This window comes from Haemaphysalis longicornis, unplaced genomic scaffold, assembly GCF_048455015.1.
Source record: "Haemaphysalis longicornis isolate Haplotype H1 unplaced genomic scaffold, Haemaphysalis longicornis Haplotype H1 scaffold_10, whole genome shotgun sequence".
Classification (NCBI taxonomy): domain Eukaryota; kingdom Metazoa; phylum Arthropoda; class Arachnida; order Ixodida; family Ixodidae; genus Haemaphysalis; species Haemaphysalis longicornis.
Genome location: NW_027526204.1, coordinates 127038630 through 127062460, shown reverse-complemented (window position 1 = coordinate 127062460; position 23831 = coordinate 127038630). Strand labels below are relative to the sequence as shown.

General features: G+C 47.5%; 1 protein-coding gene across 2 annotated transcripts; it reads right to left on the bottom strand.

Moving 5' to 3' along the window:
• Window positions 1-1284: 1284 nt before the first annotated feature.
• Window positions 1285-23456, bottom strand: LOC144157958 (monoglyceride lipase-like). 2 transcript variants are annotated; one of them, XM_077688665.1, is made up of 8 exons: window positions 22936-23456; window positions 22394-22583; window positions 18561-18673; window positions 17176-17312; window positions 9276-9386; window positions 6741-6914; window positions 3392-3523; window positions 1285-1590 (listed from the first exon to the last, which is right to left on the bottom strand). In XM_077688665.1, exons 2-8 carry the CDS (start codon window positions 22516-22518, stop codon window positions 1471-1473), a joined length of 912 nt encoding a protein of 303 aa, XP_077544791.1. In that variant the 5' UTR covers window positions 22519-22583; window positions 22936-23456; the 3' UTR covers window positions 1285-1470. The 2 variants fall into 2 exon arrangements, with proteins under 2 accessions (XP_077544791.1, XP_077544792.1); XM_077688666.1 differs by having other exon boundaries at window positions 22394-22553.
• Window positions 23457-23831: the final 375 nt, after the last annotated feature.

The window sequence follows — 23831 nt, the reverse complement described above, 5'->3', positions numbered from 1 at the left end:
GCACTGAGGTAGCCCTCATTTATGGGTTCTCTTGAAGGCAGCGATGTTAAGCCTCTGCGTTGGCGGCGTGAACTGCGTCTCAGGAAGGGACCGCAAACTGCGTCTCGGGAAGTGGACGCACATGATCGTCGACCGCATGACGACACGCGCTGCTGTGGCGTCATCTCGCAGCGTGTCGCCACCGCCAGTCATGTCTCACAGCCTCCCCTTCACACTTTCGCCATGCGTCGCCACTGAAAAACATCTCGTGCGGGCCCAGTATACTGCCCTACCCATCACACTTTCGCCACACTTTCTTCCGCCGTTTTCTTTCTGTCTCTGCCTGCTCGGTTACGACAGCGATGCCGATGTTAAACCACAGTACCGGCCGCTAAAGTGCTGCGCACTGAAATGTCATTGGCGCAGCCTACAACGTCTTCTTTGCATTTGAAAGGTGATGCTCTGAGCCACATCGCAACGCAAAAGTGGATGTTATTCTGCTGTAAAAAATGTCGTTGTGACAATGAGCTGCTGGAGATGCCAATTAAGAAAGAACACTGCATGCAAATAATGCGTCCTCGGCTCCGGGATGCTGCCGCAGTGCGCACATTTGTTAAATAAGTCCCAACACTGTAGGATGATTTACACACTTTTTGTCTGTAACACACGCTTTATAAAAAGCAAGAAAACGCCCTTTGATAGGGTGTGCTTTTGTTCTTGCTAGGGCGTAAGGGTGTTATAAATGAGAAAACACCCTCAAAAAATGCTTTGTTTTGTGTTTTGACCAGGGTGTAAGGGAGTTAGTTATACGCAGAGATATACACACTTAGGGGTGTAAATCACTTTGAGTTAATAGAAGACATGATGCTACGGGAATTGTGTATAAAATGGAACAGATATCGAGTGTTACAAAACGGAGCAAACACGCGAAATAAGCCTGTCATAAAGACTAACAATTGAAAGAAATAACTTTATTTTGCATCAACGTCAGGTTTATTGGGATATCACCAGTTTTACTTGGGGTTACTAGAGACCAGCATTTTATGTATAGCGACTATATGGAGTCCCGATAGCTGCCAGAGCCTTTGCCGCGAGCACTTTGCACCGTTCACAAAGTTTCTGCGTTTAATACTTGTTTGTAGAGATACTTGTTTGTAGGTTAATACTTAATACTTGTTTGTAGGTTAATACTTGTTTGTAGGTTGGTAGTTAGCGCTCGTCCTGTTGTCCCCTTTCTTTGTCCGTGTCTATTTTGCGCTTTCAGTTTCCATTATGCATCACCAACAGGCCCAAACCATGACCCTTTTGTAGAGAAAGGCAGCCTCTTATGGATATTGTTCGGCTATGTATACAATCAATGGTTTCCAATTGCGCGATCGTCAAAACTACGCTATTGTCGCGAAAAGCGGTCAACACATTTCGTTATCAAGCATCTTCTGGAAAACGGCTCCGACGGAGCCATCCGGTCTTCTGCACGCGATGCCCGCCGCATCACGACGGCATTATCTTTTTTGGGAGGCGGGCGGAGCACCATTCGACGATATCCCTGAGTACTTGCGCGGCCACACCGTCCGGTTCGGTGAGGAGGCTGTGGTACGCGCCGCTGACAATCTGAAATGCAAACAGACGGTAGGCCGATTATAAAGTAGGACGTAAAAGCGCAAAATCTTTGAAAGCGGAAATCTTATTTGTGGGACAGATGGCACCCTTTCCAAAACAAGGCATTTTCAAATTGTTCGGTTGGTCGACCAAAAAGCTCTGACATAATCTCTGTACACATGGCACGTGCGTGAAATCGCGCGGGCTTCCATTGTGTCAAAAATGGTTATTTCGAAATCGTGAAAAAAAAAAAAGGAAACGGTTCTACATAAGACAATACACGCATCGATCATGAAGAAGAAGTGCAATAGTATATCTTTATCTCATGAGTGACGTATCGGCATACATTTAGATCGTTCGTCGACGCGTTTACTTAATGCGCGATAAACCGTCGCATGGGTTCGTTTTGCGTTAGCGATTTGGGTTTTTGAACATTTGACGACAGATTGGGCGCACTTTTAGTTTTCGCGTTTCTCTGAACTTGCTTTAGGAAGGGATGGAAAAAATTTTGCACAGCTCGTCCAAATGGTACACTACCCGAATACAGGGTAGGTTTTAAACACGGAGTTTCAAGTCTACCATTTCTTTTCATAAATTTTCCCCAAATGGCTAGCTCGTCAGTTACGGCAACCCATGTGGTCAAATTCCGCCCTGGTTTCTCATTTCTTTGCTTTCTTTTGCTAAAAACTGATGTTGCTTACAACACGTGGCTGCTTATTTTGAAATCAAATAGGGACTGATTTGGGTCTTAGAGAACAGTTGCTGCAAGTTTTGAGTTTTTTATTTTATCATGCGCCAGCGTTGGTAGCGCCCGCGAATAGCATGAAGGGTAGAGCAGCGGCTCAGAGGGGTAAACGCTGTTTTCGACGTAATCGGGAATTCAGGACATCGATAATTCAGGCACAATCTGGAATTTGACCCTCAACCTTACTAGGAGGAGTGTGGACAAACGCCATGCGTTGGGTTGTTTGTAATGAAGAGGCTTATACTGCCCCCTTATGTTGCTGTTAGGCCAAACAAATAATTGCTATTTTATTGTTCACCATAAAAACAAAACAAGGGACATTATTTTTATTCTCCGTTACCGCTGAGTGGAAAACAGACAAAACTGTTATCTATTGAAACAGTTTTAAACCGTGCGTCCTTTGAATATCCGCCGGCTGCGATTTCATGAGGGTTTCACGGAGCTGAAGGTCGGTAGTATTTTTTGCCCCATTTCACGTCGGCGACAGCAGTCATTTGCAAGCTGGTACGTATAACATCACGTACTTTTACGCAGGCCTAAGTTGCCAATGTGTGATGTAAGCGTTCCCGCCAACTCTTTAAATTACGTCACGTCTTTTCAGCCAATCACCGAGAGTGCGAGACATACAAGCCCCACTGTTGTTGAATATCAAAGACGGTGCAAAGTCGTCATGTCATCTTCATTTTGCCTAGTTTTTGATTGCCGGCTGAGAATTATGTGCTTTAGTAGAGAGAAATAAGGCAAACTTCAGAACTGGTGCTAGCAAGCGTCATCAAAAGTCAAAATGACGAAAGCACACGCAACCGCTTCGTCAACCGGAAGCACGCTACCAAAAAATGGAAGCCAATGAGAAGAAGCTTACGGCGATTTCACAGTTCACGGTGAACTTACGGCGTCGATAATAGGGCCCCAAGTGCCCATTCGCTTTCGTTTAAAGAGTTTTGTCGTTGGCTGTATGGAGCGATGGAGCGGACGAAGCTTGCTCGGGCAGTCTTTCCTTGGGACAGCCCTTCAACGGAACCTAAATAAGGGAGTGGCAACTCCTTGGTGCGGAATTCTGCTGTTTACCGTAATAGTTTTGTCCTTGCTAGACGCCTTATCGAAGAATTCCTGCGAGGCCGCCGGGTCGCAGATCTTATCCTCAGAGCCGTGCTGGATCAGGAATGGCAGTTCCACTGCTTCCACGTCGGTTTGAATTTTCTGCAGGAGAAAGGGAAAGACATGATGAAGAACGTTACCAAATGCCTCAGGCATGCTCCTTCACGTCTGAAATTTTAAATTCGGGCGTTTCAACCGCCTCTTCTATACACTTGCGCTATGAGGCGCGCCGAAGTAGGGAGATAGGAAATAATTTCCACCACCCGCGGTTATTTACACACGCCGGAATGTCGCTACTAGGGCGTATTTTTCTTTGTTTTTTCTTTGCGCGTGTCTCGCCTCCATCAGAAAAACGGCGTATAGTGACGCCCTTTAGCGGGCGTAGAGTGGGCTGCTAGGAGCAAAAAAAAAAACGTTTTAGTAAGCACGCTGTTGTTTAATTTTTCCTCGAGGTGCGGGCAGTGAAAGGACTGGAGAGCATCCATGCCGCATTAATCAAACTAGCAGCTCGATTTGTTAATTTGCTGATGGTTCAAGTAAAGAAAGTAAAGGAAAGTAAAACAAAGTAAAAAGAAATGTACTTCGGTTGGTCACGTAGTTAGACAACCGCTGGACCACCAGAGTAACTTAGTGTGTACTGAGAGACGGGTCTTGGGGGAGGGGCAGGCCAACAACTTGAGTGAGAGACGAAATAAGGAATCTTCGAGGCAAAGAATGGACTCGAGCAACGCAGGACAGAAAAGGGTAGAAGTCGATGAGAGAGCCTTCGTCCTGCATTGCACCTAGTAGGCTGTTGTTGTTGATGATGATGATTAGAGCTGCATCTCTACTGCACTATATTTTCCAGGTCCTTCATCACGTCGCAAGTGAACTTCAGCCACTCGCATGCAAGCTGCGCCATTCTTTAATAACACTTCCCGCGCTCAGAGCCTCCTCGCGTGACTAGGCGAGGGCGAAACCGCTTCTTCGCCTGCGCTTGATCGCTCAGCGACGCCAGGACCGCCTGTGCGTGCGTTTCAGCACAAACAAACCGCGTTTCTAAGCGATGGCTCAACGGCTGCTTCGCCGGTGCTTGGTCCCTCAGCGCCTGGTCCTTCAGCTCCAGCGACAGGCTGAAACCAATATTGCAGTAAGTATAGCTGGATGGCAGCCTGCGAAATGCAAGCGCGGGAAAGCGTTCGTGAAACACCGTGTGAATAAACTTTGCTTTCGCTCGTGACAACAAGGTTTAGAATTGTTAAACCTGGGCCCTTTTTTTATTTGTCGATAAATGTTTTTCGTGAGGAGCCGCAACAATTGTTGCAAATTGTCGCAACAGGTAAGCTGCTGACAACTGCTTGAACGTGTTTTTAAGGTTCGACGAGAAAATTGCTGGAAATTTTTTTTTTGTAGCAAACACTTATCTGGTGACGTGTTTTGGAATGATTTCCGTAAAAATAATTGTGGCTTATAAAAACAGGCTCACGTTCACTGCTGTTCCTTTACAATGAGTTGGCTGCACAAAAGCCCCGTTTGGGCAGTGAGTAGCGCTTGACGTGCAATTCTTCAACATCTTCTTCGTGTGAAAGTAAACCCTACTAACCCTGCCCTGCTGCGCTAACCTTTAAAAGAGCCGAAATATGCCAGTGGCGCCCGAATTGATGCCGTAAACCGGATACTTTTCACCTCAAGGTGCTCGGAAGTCTACTGCATAATCTACGATAATGACAGAGGTCCTCCACTGTATTAGTGTAAAGCAGGCACGTTAGGCTTTAATACGGAGATTCGCATATCAGTTCCAAGCATTGTGATTGCCGCCAGGGCATTGAAAGCGCCAAAGGTGCGATCAGATTTTTATTCTTGATAATATGCAAGTGAAGTCTTAATTTCGTAATATTTGTGTTCACAAAGACACCAGACGAAGGTTTGATGAATTTCTAGTATCTCTAAGAACGCATTTGTTTGATACCCTTCGAGTGTCTTAAAGGAAAATTCGAACATATATAACTTGTCCCCATTAACATCGCATAACTTCGCACTGTTGTTTGTTTCCTTTCGCTTGAACGGCTCCACAAACCTTAAAAGGCGAGGCGGTACCGTCGTGACTGAAATCCCCTTCCTCTACTCTAACACGCATGCCATGTGAAAGAATATGGCCTAATCCCTCCGCCCCTTTGAGCGATGTCATTGATGACACGTGGTTGCAGAGTTAGTGGATTTATACCAGTTAGGAAACTCCCCATAGGCTCCATGTATCAAAAGCCGGTCTTTGGTTGCCCCCCTGCGCTGGGGCAAGTACGGGGCAAGTTTACTAGCCTGTCGTCTGTCGGCAGAAAGTTGAAGTAGTACTCATATGCTTGCGGCTGCTGCTGTAAGTCACAAAAAGAAAAAAGAAATTATAACTTAGGTACATTCTACCCAAATAATGTCTTGTAATTTAAAAAGCAAGCTTTATTTTACAAAAATTTGTGATCAAGTAATACTTTATCGAAGTTCAGTGCTTGTCCCCTAGGTGCGGGTCAGTACAATTGCCCCTTCAGACATTGCGGACGAGATGTACAGGGCAGAGAAATAGAACATCAGAAAGGAAAATTTCTACGACAATTCCTAGGGCAGTGCTTTGCTTTTTGAGGTTAGAGCAGGTTGCTTGCAAACTAAGGGCTTTGTGGGGAAGTATTCACAAAATGATGGGGTATGCGTGGTCTGCGGAAAAGAAACAGAAACTATGCGGCACATAGTGTTAGAATGTGAGGGTATCCATCCAAATCTACATGAAGGGAATATTGGGCTTCCAGAAGCCCTAGGATTTAAGGGTATCAGAGAGGAAGTTAACTTCAAAGCTGTCGAGGGGACGAAAAGAAGATTAGAATGCTGGTGGACGAAAAGCGGAAAGGGGAATATTGCCTAGGACAGTTGCCACCTGTAACAGGGAAAAAGTATTTTGTGCCTAATAAGCTTTTTGTGCCTGCCCTAAGCACCGCTAGTATTAAGCCAAGAGCATAAAACATAGGTATGTTAGTCCTTTTTGGTAAGATGACACGTCATCACCCCGCTACAAAGGGGAAACCAATAGCAATAATCAATCATAATCGTCACCCTTTGCTTCAATGGAGCAGGGGCATGAGCGGCCCGGACTCTGAAGCGGAGTTTCGCAACTGGTATATATTGAAGAACTCTGAGGTGGCTGCACAGCTCCCTAGCGGTACCGTAGTTGCGCAAACATACACATGCGCAATTATAAGCTCCGGATACCACTCCCGCAATAAAACCAATTAGGAGTGCCCCTATACAAGAAAGTAGCAGTAGACGGCACCCAATACAGCACCAGCCGTGGCCTCACCTCTATCGCAGTGATCGCAGCAACCGCCCAACCCGCAGACACCCAGCCCTGGTAGTGCAGCGGATCTTCAACCATGGACCTCACTTCAGCAGGGTCCCTGGCTACATTTCCAAGATCCAGCTTGCTTACGGGAAAGCTCGGAACCACCCAGCCCAGAAGGCGAGCCATGGTTCGCTGTAGGGAAAGCGGAAGGAGGAAAAAGGGCTAGCCATAGTGGGTACACAACGGTGGCGTATCTTTGGCACAGAAGCTTTATGAACAAGCAGTGAAGTCGCAAGCACACCTGAGGTTGGCTGGTGACAAATGTAGCACGCGCAAGCACGCAAAACAACGCTGTCAGATTTATTTTCAATAAATACGGCTCAGCGTCAGCCTCCGAGTTAGTTGCCAAAGCGGGATTGAAACGAACTTCAGAAAGGAATATAATTGCCCGTTTGTTGTTCTTCATTAGGATAGTTAATGGTCGAATAAACAGCACCACAGGCGAATACTTGAACTTCTCTTCCGGTTACTCTGCCACGCAGCGTCATAAACACACTTTAGTTCCTTTCCAGCCCCAAAACAATGTTTTTAAGTACTCCTTTTTTCCGCGCACTGCCACAGAATAGAATGAACTTGATAGTAAAATTTTTGAAACTACTATCGCGGAATTTCAAAAATTGATTTCTGACTAGCGATGTTTGCTTTTGTTTGCTGTGAGACCTTTTCTATGTTGTTTGAAGTGCATTCTTCTGTGTTATGACTTCAGTATTGCACTGTTCATTTTGTTGTTGTACCATGTGCACCCACAATGCTATGGCCCTACGTTGGGGCTAGCAGTATTTTGTAAATAACTAAATAACAAATAAATTGGCAGAGTGAGCTGCTAGAATTCCCAAGCAGAGGACGCGGCACGCATTAGTTCGAAGAGACCTGCTTTCGCTAGCGTTTGAGAGGCTCATTCTCGCTTCGTCTTAACGTGCCGAAAGATAATTGTACATTGATTTCAAGAACAGTCGACTCCCGTTAATACGAAGTCCACGGGGACTGCGAAAAACTTTGATTTACCCGGATTTCCTATTAGACAGAAACCACAATAACAGCATTGGCTTTAGTCCGCAACACATCTTCCTTCTTGATTTTGTTCAGAATGTCGACTTTCGTCGGAAGTTCCAGCTTACTACTACATGGTTTGCCCTGACAGTTCAGACTTATCGCTAAATTCGAAGACTGAAGTGTCAACCACGCAAGCTGCTCACATGCAGTTGTGCGCAACAAAGAAGGTTGAGGAACTGGAGAGAGAGAGAGAGAGAGAGAGAGAGAGAGAGAGAGAGAGAGAGAGAGAGAGAGAGAGAGAGAGAGAGAGAGAGAGAGAGAGAGAGAGCTGTACGCTGGCACGAGTCTCAGCTTACCTATCGCTTTACGATTGTTCGCTGCCTCAATTGCGATGGCGCCAACATAGTGCAGAGCACGGCGGTGCCTCGGAGCTTAAAAACGTTGAATGTTATCGATATATGACGGACGTCTTGTTCCCTTGTATTCGAAATAAATTCCAGTTAACCGATATATTGGGTTTTATCTTCGAATTATCGGGCGATTTCTTCGACTGAAGTGCTCTCGGAATCACTTCAAATTAGCAGAAAGTTCCAATTAAACGACTTCGAGTTATAATCGACTTTATCCGCTCCAGGAAGTTAAGACTTTCTCCCTATGGCACGGAAATGGGGAAGTCGATTCTGAAATAGCACAGACGTGTGCAACCATGGCAGGGCCGCTCACCTGGACTAGAGGGACCACCACATAGTGAGGACTGCACACTTGGAAAGGACACTCACGGAGTTGAAAAGACGTGCACGTTTCGTCTACGGTAAGATATACAGATTCAGATAGAACGGCGGGTGCACTTTCTATCTACTGTTCGGAGGCTATAGGTATCGGTCGTGATTACACAATCAGCCGGTGAAAAAACTCTGAACAACTACGGTAAACTGCTGCGGTAGCCCCACGGCAGCGACGACTCCCCCCCCCCCCCCCCTCCTCTCTTCGCCGGCAGTCTATCTGACCTCCTTGCGGATTTTACGGGAGCCGTCGCGCTATTTTTGGTGTGTCTATTCGAAGTTTGTTGGCATTTGGAAGCTTGTTTCACTGCCCATGGGAATCGTTTGTTGCCACCCGCTGCTTCAACTTCTGGGAACCCGTGAAGATTTTCTGAGTGGACAATTATGCACGTTCGCTAAAACAAATTTGTGCCGACACCGCGGGTCGGGGAACTGTAATATCGTGCGTAGATTTCCTAGCTGGGTTCCTTTAGTCGCACTTTCTGTTCAGGCTGTTCTTCCCACTGGTTTGGTACGCTGCAGCTGGCCGGCGTGAAAAAGTGCATCGCACTGAAAGATGAGAACGATTCACCGGGGACAGCGCAGACTTTCGGCGGCGCGTATGGAATACGAGACCTCGCTGAGTGGTAAAACACGTATAGATAGTCTTATGAGTGGGTGGCCTTCAGTGGCTTGCGAGCTCTTGAAGGGTTTACACATGGCGTGCACTCGAACAAACCTTGAAGCAAGTCGCCTCTTCTGGGTTGAAGCCCAGGAGAGGCCCAAGAAGAACTATGCCTGCAAAATCCTCGGGCCTTCGCAGAGCCGCCAAAACCGAGATCATCCCACCCTGCAAAGCAAACGCCATGTGTCGATGGCAATTAGTCTAGCGCCGTTCCCAAGAACACAATTTTAACCGAGATACATTGAAAACTGGTAGTCTTTATTGGGCTACTTAAACACGAAAAGTTCCGTCACTGTCCGTCCGTCGATTGAGCCTACCGGTTAAAAGTTGAAGTTCCTTTATAGGCAAAACCACTAAACCTGGTAGCATACTTTTTACTGTTCAACATGCTTCAGAAAAGTAAAAACATTAGACACATTTTAAGCAAAAGATAAGCACATAACTGGAGCAGCGTTTTTTATTTTAAAAGAGACCTAGGCGTAATATCTGCCACACACAAAAAAAACAAATGAGTGCCCTTCTACTCTGTGAAGGAGGATGACCTGCGAAGTTGGAAGCAATGAACGGTGTGCACGAAAGAAAACACGTTTGCTTGTAATTTGCAATTGAGCACACGTTCTAGCCAATTAGCTGAATGAAACTTGAAAGGACCCGAGCTTCATTGTCATGGAGCTGTGTATTTTAGTCCCGTGCCGTAGGCATCTTACTGTGTGTGTAATAGACCAACCCAAACCGCTCGGCCACTGAGAAGACAGAGGAAAAGTCGCATTGGGCCGTTCGGCGTCCACGTTTAAACCAAATGCTAGGCCAACGGGCAAGTCATGAGTAAAGGCATGAAATCTATAGTTGTGCACGCCGACAACCGGTTATGTGTGTGGGCTTGGAAGTGAAAGAAACCGTCGAAAATGTCGCTCTAGAAGCCCCTTAAGCTGAATAAGTAATATTGACCCCCGTCGACATTCCAAGCGGTCAAGTTGCCGTTCATCCAGGAGGGATTCACAGCTACTCGGTGAGCTGGAACGAGAGGGCGCAACAGCGGCGGCAGCGGCTGTATACTGCTTTCGCGCTTATTTTCGCGCCTTCAATTCCCGTTCTTCCTTCAAGCGTCCCTCCCTAGCGAGTTAAATCTCGAAGGCCTCGAACTTTATTCTGGCGAACAAACATGTAACTGTCCGTTTCCCTCCCCGTCGTAGGTATCTCACTGTTTGTGTAAAACTCCAACCCAGCCCGAAACCGCTCGATTACGGAGGTCAGCTCGCAGGTCGCGTTGAAGCATGAGACTTCCACGTTTAAATCTCGAACCAGCACAACGGGCATTATCGGTAGCGACATAGAGCCCAGCTGTGTGTGCGCGCCCCACTTCTCTCCCTCTACTCGGCCCCGAAACCTGCGCACGCATATACCGGCAACTGGTGAGGGGGGCACCCTTAGGCGTAGCTCTGAAAGCCTTTCAATTTGAAGAATTATGGGCTCACGCCGGCGTTCCAACCGGGCATCGTGGCTCTTCAACCCACACATGCCCAGGATTTAGAGACACGCGCCGCCGAAACCTGATTGCGCCCTCTCCTGGCGCTTCGCTCGTCCTGGGGGAGTAACTGAATGGCGCATAAAACACGCGGCCGCAGTTTGATAACCAAGACAGCTTGGAGTAACGACTCCGGGATATGCGTAGCATGGCTCCAGCGGCACGCTGTGGCAAAATTTTAGGCTTGTATGTCTAACGTACGAGGTTCCCAGGGCGTCTAAACTTTTTCCGCTGGAGCATACAAGCCTAAAATTTTGCCAGTGTGCCGCTGGAGCCATGCTACGGATATCCCGGAGTCGTTTCTCCTAGCTGTCTTCGTTATCAAACGGCGACCGTGTGTTTTATGCTCCTTTCAGTTACGCCATAGCCTCCTATATAACCTACTGTGCCTGCTCTATTGCCCCGAAACCCATCGGAGCAGCCCGTTCACTGGCGCCAAGGTCCCAGGTTTTTCGATGGCCATGCTGATGCGAACTGCTGCTTCAGGCGGAGGTGAACTGAAACGCACCTCGGGGTCGTCTGCAACACGAAGGCGTCTTCCAGCTACAAAAGTCTGCAAAACGGCAAGCTTGAACTTCATGAGCCAGTATTAAAGACCGAAGCTTTATGCGTGGCGTCGCAGAACTACTAAACTGCGTTCAGGGTACTGTTTCCGCCTGCACGCTCGCCCTTGTGGGTTCGCTACGGAAGTTTCCCAACAAAATATATACATGACCTCATGGTTGTCCCTCCGATAAGAGCCAGTAAACTTTTCTCCCGCTGATAACTGAAAAAATGATAAGTTGGTAAGTGAAAAATATTGATTCTTGATTCGGTGTTCAGTGGTAATTGAGTAATACTAATTAAATTGTGTTTCAAGAATTCCAGACAGTTGAGCTCCCCTCTTTTTACTTACGAGTCCATTAAGTCTTGTTCCGCGGCTAATATTTTTTACGGCCCCCGAAAGGGTACGCGCCCACCGTCCTCCATTCCTTCCCTATTTTTCTGTCGCCGCTGCTCCACGAAATGTTTCCATCGCGCATGTAGTAGATATATTGGTGACGCGGTAATCGGCAATGCCTGGCTGCTGCGCAAAGAATGACGACTTCAAGCTTTAGCTCCAGGCGATGCTCAGTATTTGAGAGCCCCTACATACGCTTAGGATAAACATTCAGTATGCACTTAGCTTGTTTCTCTCGCTACTTCTCCCCGGTACATTCATTCTTCCCTCACCAATCACATACCAATCACTCACCAATCACAAAAAAAAAGTTCCCGATCAATTCCCAGTGGGTCACAAACCCACTAGTAAACTCACCCGTAACATTTCTGGTGGAAACGAGGGAAACGCAGAAAAAAATCTTTTGCGTTAAATTACTTACGAACGAACAAGGTAGCCCGAGAAAGACAATCTCTTTTATAATTGCACTGTTAAGTTCTAGCGTCACCGTAGCTAGATGGTTTTATTGATGGCCTCGTGAATTTCTATACCTTTTTTGGTCAAACAGGAGTTGCCCGTCAGTGGTTGAGCCAGAGTCGCCTTTATACAACATGTATTTTTTGTTTGCAAAGGGCCTTGACAACTTTTTTTTAAGCCACTCATTGTTGCCAGGTGTGAAGACAAATGTTGACCATGCCCTCGCCAACACCGGAGACCCTGGGATTAGGGCGCCACCAGAGAGAACGGCGGAATTTCTGGCACTGAGCAGGCACAAGCCGTTATAAAGGAGGCTATGGTTACGCCTCCCGGACGAGCGAAGCGCCGGGAGAGGGCGCAATCAGGTTTCGGCGGCGCGTGTCCCTATAGTACAGTCAAACCCGTTTATAGCGAACTTCAATATTCACCGCGATTAGTTCGATATATCCAATAGTTCGATATAGCCGAACCCGCCTATAACGAGCTTATTGTTACGAGTTCGTAATCCGCGGGAGCTCCACCCCCCCCCCCCCCCCCCCCCCCCCCCACCAACTCCGCCATCCGCGTATGCAGAAATGAACACAGTACAGTAGCCATTACCATACCAAAATAATCCATTTATTGCAAGTAATAAAGCTACTTTCCGCCTTAACTGCCCACGATGAAAAAAAAAAATTCCCCGCATTTCCCCGAGGGGAAGAATGTGAAAGTGCGAATGCAGGAGTTGAATTTGCGCGGTTCGGTAATGTTCGCGAAAGAGAGATCACACACACACACACACACAACTACAAAGAAAGAAAGATGCATTTATTCACAGACACCTATTTGTGTTGTCGTTGTACTTGATTGCTAGAGCGGATCTCAGCTTTGAAATTTCGTGTCAGTACTCCTTTAAGCGGGGTGCATTAGCCCTTCTCACGCCCGATTCCTGGCCAATCCCCCACGTGAGTATGTGCCATGCACAGACACCTATTTGTGTTGTCGTTGTACTTGATTGCTAGAGCGGATCTCAGCTTTGAAATTTCGTGTCAGTACTCCTTTAAGCGGGTGCATTAGCCCTTCTCACGCCCGATTCCTGGCCAATCCCCCACGTGGGTATGTGCCATGTCAGCGGCCAGGCAGCGCGCGCCCATCTCCCCCCGTTGCCAAGGAAGACGAGGAGATTCCTGGCCAATCCCCCACGTGGGTGTGTGCCATGTCAGCGGCCAGGCAGCGCGCGCCCATCTCCCCCCGTTGCCAAGGAAGACGAGGAGCGCGCGCACCCGCTGCTGTTGCTATGCGGACGGCGGCGGACGCTTCAGGCTGGCTTAAGAAGTGCATTCGCACTTTAAAAAAAAGCGGTGATTTTTGTTTTCACTTTCGTTTTTGCGGCTTCAACTAGCTTAGCATTCTCTACACGAAACATCGTTCGCACCAGTTCGAGTCCGCGTCCTCAAAAATCTAAGAAGCATTGGCGGAGCACATCGACTGCCGAAAGCGCTTCATTATAAGCGTCGGACGGATTTCACTCGCGACATGATCGGGAACGCTGGCGAGCTCTTCCCACAGTTCACCGATGCTGCTGTCTTGGTCCGGACTCGCTGACTGGTCGGGTTCCATCGCGAGTCCCGCGCGTCGGAAACAGTCACGGAAAGTATTGGGCGTCACGTCGCTCCGCGCGAGGCGCAATGTCTCAGTCGCGGCTCTTGCTCCGTGGTCGCGGCCAATCCACAACTCAATCGCCGCTCCGAGATCATGCATTTCGGCGCCCATTCTAGGCGCCCAGAGTTCGATATATCGGATGTGAACTTCGTTATAAGGAATATGTTTCCCATGTATTTGCGTAACTGAATTATTTTTGTTCGATATATAGCATAATTCGCTCTATCCGGGTTCGTTATAGCCGGGTTTGACTGTATCCTGGGCATGCCTACTCGGCGAGGCGGAATTTGAGGCGGCCACAGCAGCGGCGGCTTTCTGCCATTTTTACGCCCATTCGCACTTCTGCGTCTTCTCCGCGATCATCTGATAACGGCGCCACCGCCGTTGCAAGCCGATAGCGCAACTTGTGAAAGAGGCATCGATGGTGGCGAGGGGAACAGCAGTTGTGATAGAGCGGTCGGTGGTGGCGAGGAGGAGCCTCAAAGCGAAGCCGAGTAAATCGGCTTCACCGGAATGAAGGAGGGGGGGGGGGGGGGGCGGTTAGACATATATGCAGGGTTGTACGGAATGGCGTTCCTGGAACTAGTTCCTACGGGTCGGTGGAACTGTAACGGTAACTCGTTAGGTTTCTGAAGGAACGGCCGAAACGGCGTTCCTTCTGCAAACGTTACATCGCTAGGAATGGGCTGTTTTTGATGCCAAGGCTCGAGTACAAAAATCCACAAGTCGCTACTGCGTTTCTCTTCCTATGTACTGGTCAATTTGCCCGCCCTTCAGCGGAACGTGCTTCCTCGAATGTCAAAGGCAGAAGAATAACCACGCAGCGGGTCGCAGCTTGTGCTTGCTTTCATGCCGGTTGAGCTTACGCGGCGTTCGACGGGTGAATAGGGCAGCCGAGAGAATGCTTTTCACCTTTCTAAGTTTGTGTGGGGAGGCCAAGACGCGCGTCTGGCCGATAGAATTGTTCCCTGCTGGGGAAAGGTTTCTAAGCCCGAGCCGAGCTACAGGTACCCTGTCAAACCACCGTATATTATCAGGGGTAATTACCGCATTAGTGCGCGCTAGCCACGGGTGCGCTGTTGTCGAGGGAGTTGCTCTCGCTGTGAGGTCATTGGAAGGGTCACGGGGTCACCAGAAATTGTTCGGAATTGCAGGTTTGGACCGCTCAAAGGAAAGCGGGAGCTCATTGTCGCCAGTTGCTTAATCCCAGCGTTTAAGCTATCATGGATCCCAGGCTGTTCTATGCGATACAAGGCTACCAACGACATAAAGACAGTGCTGGCTGCGGTGACCGAGCCTTCCAGCGCAGATTTTGTCACCTCGTCCACGCCCCAGGAATTCTTTTCTTTTGGGCAGCAAACCCTTCCAGCCGAGGCACAGGACGAGCTGTCGCGGTACCTGCTGGTACCAGTTGACTACCCGCTATCGCAGATGAAGAACTTCAAGGGACTGAACCAACTTTTCGTTAAGTAGAACACATCAGTACCCTCAAACGCTTCCTTCGAACGGCTCTTCAACATTGCCAACGAGGTGTTCACGAAAAAACGGGTTTGTCTGCCTGACTCCAACATCGAGATGAAAATCTTGCTGAGTTCAAGCACGGGACTCTACTTAGTTGCGACTATGCATTCGGGCATTTTTTTCCCACTCATTGTTTCATATTTTTTTCATTCATGCTACATTTTTTTCTCTTCTTCCATATCCTGTAACTTTGTTATGTACTTAACTTTTTTCTGCTTGAAGAACCAAAGAATCTGTTGTTTCAGTACCACTGCACGTGTTTTCTTGTTTTCTCATTGCTTTTTATTTATTTGTACTTGCTCTTTTACTTTATTGTGTCGAAATGTGTGTCCAACTATATTTTTTATAGTGTAAGTGCTTTTTACGTGCGGGATAAGGCTCCGTGTTTTTTCCTGGGCTTTTCCCTTATGCGTATTTCTAACCATCGCAGCTTGTTCGTGCGTAGCGCCCACATACTTGGCAACCTTTGGTTGTTTCCTTTATCTACTACTCTGATTGTGTTCCGCATACCTTGTAATTCTTGTGCGTAGATTTTGCGTGTGACTACGCTGTTGGTTTTTATTTATTTTTCTTGTCATCGTCTTCCGACCTAAACTTGGGTTGGAAACCTCGTATTCATTACTTGTTCTTCTGTGTTTTGTTACTCGCAAATTTGTGCTGTATGATCCGCAAAGCTTCAATTTTGTAACGCCGTTACTAAATTACAAGCAAGCGGGCCTGTAAGGTATTTTAAATAAACTGTAACATTATATCAACATTCATTAGAGGCCTATGTATTGTTCCTTTCGACGCGGTTTCTAACGAAATTAAGACATGTAATTACGTTCCTGCATGTTAGTAACTTTCTATTCGCATATCTGAACCGCAGTAAACTTCCTGCGCATTTGTAAGACCGAAGTGGGAAGTGTCGTATGTGTTGCACCTATAATAGACGAGCACCGAAATCGCAGTCATGTCGTGAGTTTTTGCGGTGCACCCTGAAAAAAAAATATCGTCTAGGCGCGTTTCTTTGGATTATTTTTACCTCCATATAAACTGCTTCAGTGGTGTTCATATTTCCATAATATACGTAGTTCTATGTGAGTTTTAACTTTCTCACTTTATTTTGCCTCAGTAATCCGACACCACATTTTAATTTGAAAATGAAATGTAACGTTAATGTAACGACACGTTACAATCTTCGAAGTGGAACTGGAACGCGTTCCTTTCGCAATAAAGGAACTTGTAACGGGAACTCCTTTCAAATTTGGGAAGGAACGAGGAACGGGCTTTCGTTCCCGTTTATGAGGAACGTGTACAACTCTGCATATATGTTCTGCTTCGCAGCAAAAGGAATCCCCGAAAAGAAATTTTTTAACCTCAAAATAAAAAAATGGCCTGATTTTGACTGTGGAGGTAACATTAACAGGCAAGTATGCACAAAGGATACTGTGATTAAGTATTCCTTTTTTGGTGTCTAGGAAGCAAATGAGGGTGAGCAACAGGCTTTGCATTGTCAAATCAGGGCGGCTTCCTCAAACTAGCGGTGCGTTTTGACCGAAAGAGTCTGAAATTTCTTCGCATTCATGGCCCCCTGTTAAAAAACTGGTCTGGCTGCGTTGAATTAGCGCTTTAATGCACACAGAAGTGGCCTAGCGTTGCTTGAGTAGGGATCAAGTCAGATCTCGCTGTTAATGGGCATATATATAACAACTGCGAAAACAAGAATAGCATGATATCCCTAGCGACACTCCCAGCGTTGTTTCCACCCGTGCATCGCTATTTCGAGCAGCATTCTACCCAACAGGTTCCCATCAGTGTGAACGTTTGCCCCCAGGAACGTTTGCCCACAAGCTAGAACCTTTTATCCCTTCCTTTTGGAAGCCACTTACCATGGAGTAACCAATAAGGTAGACAGGCTTGTTAGGGAACTCAGTCCGCCGCATGTCAATGTGCGTCAGTACGTCGTCCACGTAGGTGTCGACAGACTTGATCCTCGCCCGTGGTCCTTCACTCCTGCCGTGCCCGGCTGAAAAGACGCAACCCTATGGCGTCCAGAACACTCTACAAAAATTCAGTTTTTACAACTTTTAGAGAAATTTTTAGGATCACTTGGGCAGGCATTTTGAGTCGATCAGTTACATTTACAAGTAAGCAGAGTCCGAGATAAAGTGTGTGCATCTATGCAAGAATGTTTCTTAGTAGTCAACGCTTAAGGGTAATAAGATTTTCTTGTATACTTTCACCCAAATTCTGTGTAACCTTTGTGTCGGGTGCTAAAAAGCTTCACTGGCCACCCACTCCCCTTCGTAAAGTGGGATGTCGCATGAGTTTTATGTAAGGATCCTTATGATTGGATTGAACGCCAACACCAGCTGGGAAAGCTGAAACTCTGTTCAGCCTTCACCCCTAGTTGTCAGAATGGCGCTGGCTATTACCCTCAGTAGCGGATATTTTAAAATGAAGAGAAGTACACCAGAAAACGGGGGAGGGCGGCCGATGCAGGATAAGGTTGAGCCATTTCTGGGTAGCTGTATGAGCTTCGATTTAAAAAGACAATGGTCATTTATTGCTTTTTTGTGCATGCCTCACAGCAGGATGGTTTCGACCAGAGAGCGTGCCCAAAGGGCCTACGTTAAAGGAGCCATGAAGAGAAAATACAACTTCGTTTCATTTGAAAGAACTAGGAATCAGTTTCTCACTCAGCTCCATTACAGCCACAAAAGATGTTTTTTAACGAAAAAAAAGCTAAAAGTATTTAAAAACTTTCAAATTTTGCGCCACAGTGACGTTTTATGAGCAAGAATGACGTCATACGGGCCAACAAGAAAACATAATTTTCAGTGCGTTAACTGCACGTTAGCATTCAAGTGATGCGGTCAAATGGAACTGGAGGCCCTATTACAGACGTCCAGTCATGTGTCGTCGCGACAGGTCAGTTAGGCGGCCGCCAATCACACAAACAAAGTTCCGCGACGTCATAGAAAAGTTGCGGGAAATTGGCTAGGGGGTCGCGACTGCTTCCCACGTTTTCTTTCTTATCTCCGTTATGTGCTCGAAGATTGCGATGATATTGGTATCATTGTTATCGGGACTAAGCAGTCTTCCTAATAAACCCAACTTGTGTTTTGTCTTCATGGCTCCTTTAAGCATGTTCTAACGGCTCTGTAGCTCTTCGCGGCCTATTCGGGCGCCTTCAGTCGTCCCGGAATATGGGAAACGCCACTTGCGTCTATCACACACACTTAGCGCAGTAAGAACTGTGCGCACGACTTGCCGTGGTCGTGAGCGAAGACGTAGCAGCCGAGTCCGACCAGGGCACGAGCCAGGGTGTCGTAGGTGTGGCCGTGGCAGTGCTCGCAGAAACCATGCGCCAGAAACATCAGCGCCCTGCAGCGGAAAGCCGAGAATGTTTACCGTTCAGATATAAACACGCAAGTTAACGCGAATTCAAAGTAATCGTACAGGTTCATGGCTTGACGTGCGGTAGTTCCAACGAACTTTTGCTCCAGTCGCAATCAGAACAAGGCATGCACATTTTCAAGCTGCTACTACCAATTTGAAGTGGCCGACACATAAAACAAATTTCGAGAATACCATGCTGGGCCCTTTGTTTTCTTGGTCCAAAGAACAACCTGGCTGCATAATGCAGAGAGCAAAAAGACGGATAGGTAACGATTATAGAGCTGTTTAAATATCATTATTTCATTGAGGCCCGTTTTACATGGTGCGAGTTTACCCGTAAATGCGGTGTTGCGGCGCCGGTCGCGGGGCCAAGCGACCTATTCTCGTCGCAGCGGCAAACTTTTAAACGCTCGGAACTCCTGAAGTTACCCTGTGAACGCCATAGAGTTTCATACTAATATACACTAGAGGGAAATCTGGCGCCACTGTCTAGGGGAGGCGCGGTTCAGCGATCGTGCCGTCATGTACCGGACAGGCACGTTCCACTTGTCCTTGGCATGGCTCACGAACAGGCTGAAAAGTTGGCTTTGGCTGCAAAAATGCAACAATATCACTGAAGAAAATTAATCGAATTTGTTCTGTTATAAAATTAAAGCTCCAGACAGATTGATTTGTCAGGGACAATTTAGAAGCTTCATGCAAGATGAACAAGAAAACAATGTTACCCGTTTTTGTTAATTATGGATTCAAGACAAAAAAGAAGCCACGTGGCTAATCAAGCCAAGTAGGCGAGGAACGTCGCTAGCTGCAATGGCGCCGCCCACAGCGGCCTGCGATTGCAGCGTCAGATTGCCTTCTAGTATACATTAGTATTAAACTCTATGGTGAACGCTGCTTCGCATTTTGGCAATTTGTCAGGGCATCGCAAATAAATCATTTGGCCACACGAGCAGCGCCCCAGCAACGAATTCTCAGGTAAATTCGCATCATGTAGAACGGGCTTTACCACGGCCTGTTCGACTGGCCATCCAGCATTCGTTTTTTATGCGTTTATTATTGTCCTTTGGGACTCTTGGGATTATATGCTTGTAGACTATCCGCACAGAGCGTGAAACTAATAATTTAAGAGCTCCACCAGTGTTGCTCTTAAACATGGTTGGCATTGCTGACGTAGTACATTTTCCCTCTCGCTACACAGTGGAATGCCTGAACCTACATAATGATCGGTGAAGACCGAGGTTAGCTTATTTGTATGCTTTGGAGTGATGAAACAGCCTCGGCAGTGGGTCTTATCGCGGTAAATGCAAAAAAAGAAAATTAGCCGTGAGTCGGTTGTTTTGTGCGAATGTCACCGAAAGACGATGGTCGTCAGCCGCACCTTCTACGTAGTAACCCTCTCCTCTCTCTCTTGCCACCACTCATACGGTTCCCCTCTCCGTCCAGCCATAGTGAATACAAATTCATGTTTGCAAAATATCATTCAATTTTCCCGCTTTAGCATTGTGCCATCTATTGGAATCTTTTGTTCCCTCCGTTTCTGGAACAACTCAAGGAGACGCACGTTTCTTTATTTGTATTTACCTTTATTTCACCTGTCTTCGACATCGACATCGTTATTAATGCGTTTTTTATTTGCTATCGGGAGAAAGCGATTCTACGTGTTTGTTTCATTAAAAGAATGGTGGTACTATCGGTCATGTACTTACGTTTTGCCGCAAATGTTTCTTATGCTTTCTGTTACCTCACCAATCTTGCCTTTGTATAGGTCTTGGCTAAGCATTCTTTGAAATTTTGGCCTGTCGGCTGGATCGAGGGACAGAGCTGCAGGCAGGCAGGCGGGCAGGCAGGCAGGCAGGCAGCCGGGCAGGCCGACAGGCGGGCGAGCAAACGGGTGCGCAAGCAGGCAGGCAGGCAGAAATTTTCGCGTTTAGGTGGCCCAAAAAAATAAAACTCCCGTGTACAAGAGATCGGCGGCGCGGTAAATATGCCAGGGAGTTAAAATTATTCCGATTCGATTTCCGGGCGCGGCGGCCGCTTTTCTGATGGAGGCGAAAAGCAAAAACGCTCGTGTGTGCGAGATTTCGGCCCACGTTAAAGATCCCCAAGTGGTCAAAATTAATCCGGAGCCCTCCACTCCGGCGCGCCTCATCGCCTGCGTTGCGTCGGCGTGTTAAACCCTACCATCAATTAACCAATGAAATTATTTTGAGGGCTTTCAATGCGGCGTGCCTCCTATCCGAGGTGAAGGCGCGAAATTGGGAACTTCTCCAAAATCAAAAGAAAAAAAAAATAACTGAAAGGTTGGGCATTCACCACTACTCTTCTCACAGTGAATTTTTTTCACAATTAAAATAGAACCCACTAGAATTCACCTAACATGAAACATAAAAGAAAAAACTCCCACCTCCCCTCGCGGGAACCCCTGTGTAGATGCGACGCATAGGGGGTTCACGTTGCAGCGTTGGACAGCGGAGGAACGGCGCTGGAACGATGGAGCGGAGCGGCGCAGGCACCGCGTTTTATAGCGCGCATAACGGTGAGGGGACGCGACGGCGCCAGTGAGCCTGCCGCGGCTATGACGCAACACAATCCAACACAATCCACTTTAATCCAATCCAAATCCAATAAAAGCCAAGCCAAGCCAAGCCAATCGAATCCAATCCAATGCCCCTCGCGAGGGAGTATTCGCTATCGGAGAGGAGAGGGGGTGAGCGGCGGAGAGCGCAGCTCGCGCGGCGAGGAAAATGGGGGAGGGGCGGACGCCAACGACGACGACGCCGGATGCAGGGACAAGGCGGGTGAATGAGATGCCTTCGCATCTAAAACTATATATACGAAATTTACACAGTATGCGTTAACACAAATACTTATAAATGACCAAACAACCTAGCCCAAACGTTTAACGTTTAAAGAGGGTTTTTTTTAAATGTTGGAAACACGTAGTTGAGGTGGTGAATTGGAGCTTAAATTCTGATTGCGAGTTGAGCACAGTGTTACGAATCGGCCAACGCCACGGGTTTTCCCGCATCAGCGGCCACGTGTTTTCCGGCATCAGCTTCCACGTGCGAAGCCACGACGTTCGCCACACCCTTCAAGCACCTGCGCGTCGGTGAGTCACGCCCCGACATACCCGGCTCAGACGTTTCGCTATCGGCACGATCAACCTTTAGATAGCGCGACCCCGGCACCTTTCAAGGACACTCTCTCCCCTCTCTCGGACGCCACGAGGGGCGAAGCCATGACTCGCGAACTATGGAAATAGTGTATGTGTGTGACTGATGTTCGTGGCGTGTTACTCTTGGGGGCGTTTTTTGGGTATAAATAGAAGCAGCACAAACGTTGAAATTCATTCCTGTCTGAGCAGCGAATCCATGCGGTCGCTCTGCTCGTGTCCTGTATCGTAACCTCGCCCGTCGGGGCATTGTATGTTTTTTTGGCTTCGGCTCACCTCTCGCTATGAAGTAAACAGTTACGTTATCCTACTGCTCTGGAATTCTCTTCGGCTGCAACAGCGGCTGGCCGCTCGCATCATACACGCTACCCATCGTATGTTGGAGGCCACGGAGAACGGATCGGGTGCCCCCGCCCGGTCGCAACAACAGGCAGCGAAAAGCCGCGGTAAAATAATACTGTTAAAGCAAAATGCACAACGCCTTTTGGGGCTCAGCGATGCACGTAAAAGCTCGCGTGCATTCGATGACCAACCTTGGCTCAGTGTTGGCTCTCCAGAACTTGCAGACGATCTTGTGGCCATCGCCGTTGAGGAATGACACGCTTTCTTCAATGTGAATAGGATCTGGGGTACCAGCGCTTTCCGGAAGAGCTTCCATACTTGGGTGTTCTTGAGGACGCTGTGCAAAGGCTGCTGGAGGAACGCGCCGGACGAGCAGGATAACTGTGGTATGAAGGATTGCACAAAAAGTCAACAAAAGGTTGAAACTTCGAATATAAAAGATAACGAGGAAGCTATTTAAAGATGTACTGGTGGATCTTTAAGAATGCGCGAGTTGTTCGACCCTCCTCATGGAGAACTTGAGGCTCCATTCCAGAGCGCGCCTCAATTACTTTGTATATGGTTTGATAAAGAGAAAAACAAAATGGGAATATGGCAGGTGCAGGCTTTGTTACACCGAAGACAAAGCTTAGCGGCAGACTCAACCAAACAAGTTAGTTGTATGTTATCTACAAGTTCAAGTTTCGTGCCGAGAACTCGGTTCGGCAGACAGGACACAAAAGGAACGGCTTACCTGCCCGGTGGCCTGGTCGATGGGTTCCAAACTAGAGTCAGGCGCGTTCCAAACTAAAGGCGCGTCATTCTACTTGCCTGCAGTGTGTCCGCTGCTCCGAGTTTGTGCTCGGGGCAGCGGATGCACCTCCTAGTCAGATAGAAAGGCTCAGAAATATATCGTTATGATTGGACGGATGATACGCCTCTGGCTCTTTTTATTCCCGAGACTGTGAAACATATGTTACTAAAGTAAGGTAGTACCTGCGAGCTATTTTCAGGGCAAACAGAAAACAGATGCGAAGAGATGGACAGGCTATGGTGCCTGGAAGGCGAGTGTTAGCTCGCTTAGCTGAAAAAAAAAAAAAAGCGTTTAGAGGATCGCTCCCAAGCACCTACAGGTAAAAAGAAGGCTTAGGATAGTGACGTTGTTTTTAAACCGTGTATCTAGTCTGTTTGGTCAAGTTACAAAAGAAAAAAGCGCTGGTGGCGGTGAAATAAGCAATGTGAACTTGTAGCTTGCTTAAGGTGAGCAGGTTTCCGGTCTATTAGGCCTTCATATACGTGGAATCAGGCTTTGAAACACAGGGAAAGAGAAATGACACGCAGCCTCGTATAGCGGCTATGCTCCCTCTCACATTAAAACAGCTGTGGCATGCGACGGAAAACATGTGGCGTCTGGGAAAGCTTGAATGCTATCATTCGTACAGCATATGGGTGTGTGATGATCGAACAACGATGATCAGTCTGCGCCAACTTTCAGGTCACCGCTGTCTAGAAGCTTCAAGGAAGAAGAAAAACTTGAGGATGTGGGTGAATGGGAAAACATTTGCATTTATTGGGGTGACAGATATGGCGGTGTTGTGCGCGCCGCCATATTTAACAGCTGCTGGGAATGTCGGCAGTTCAGGGTCGATC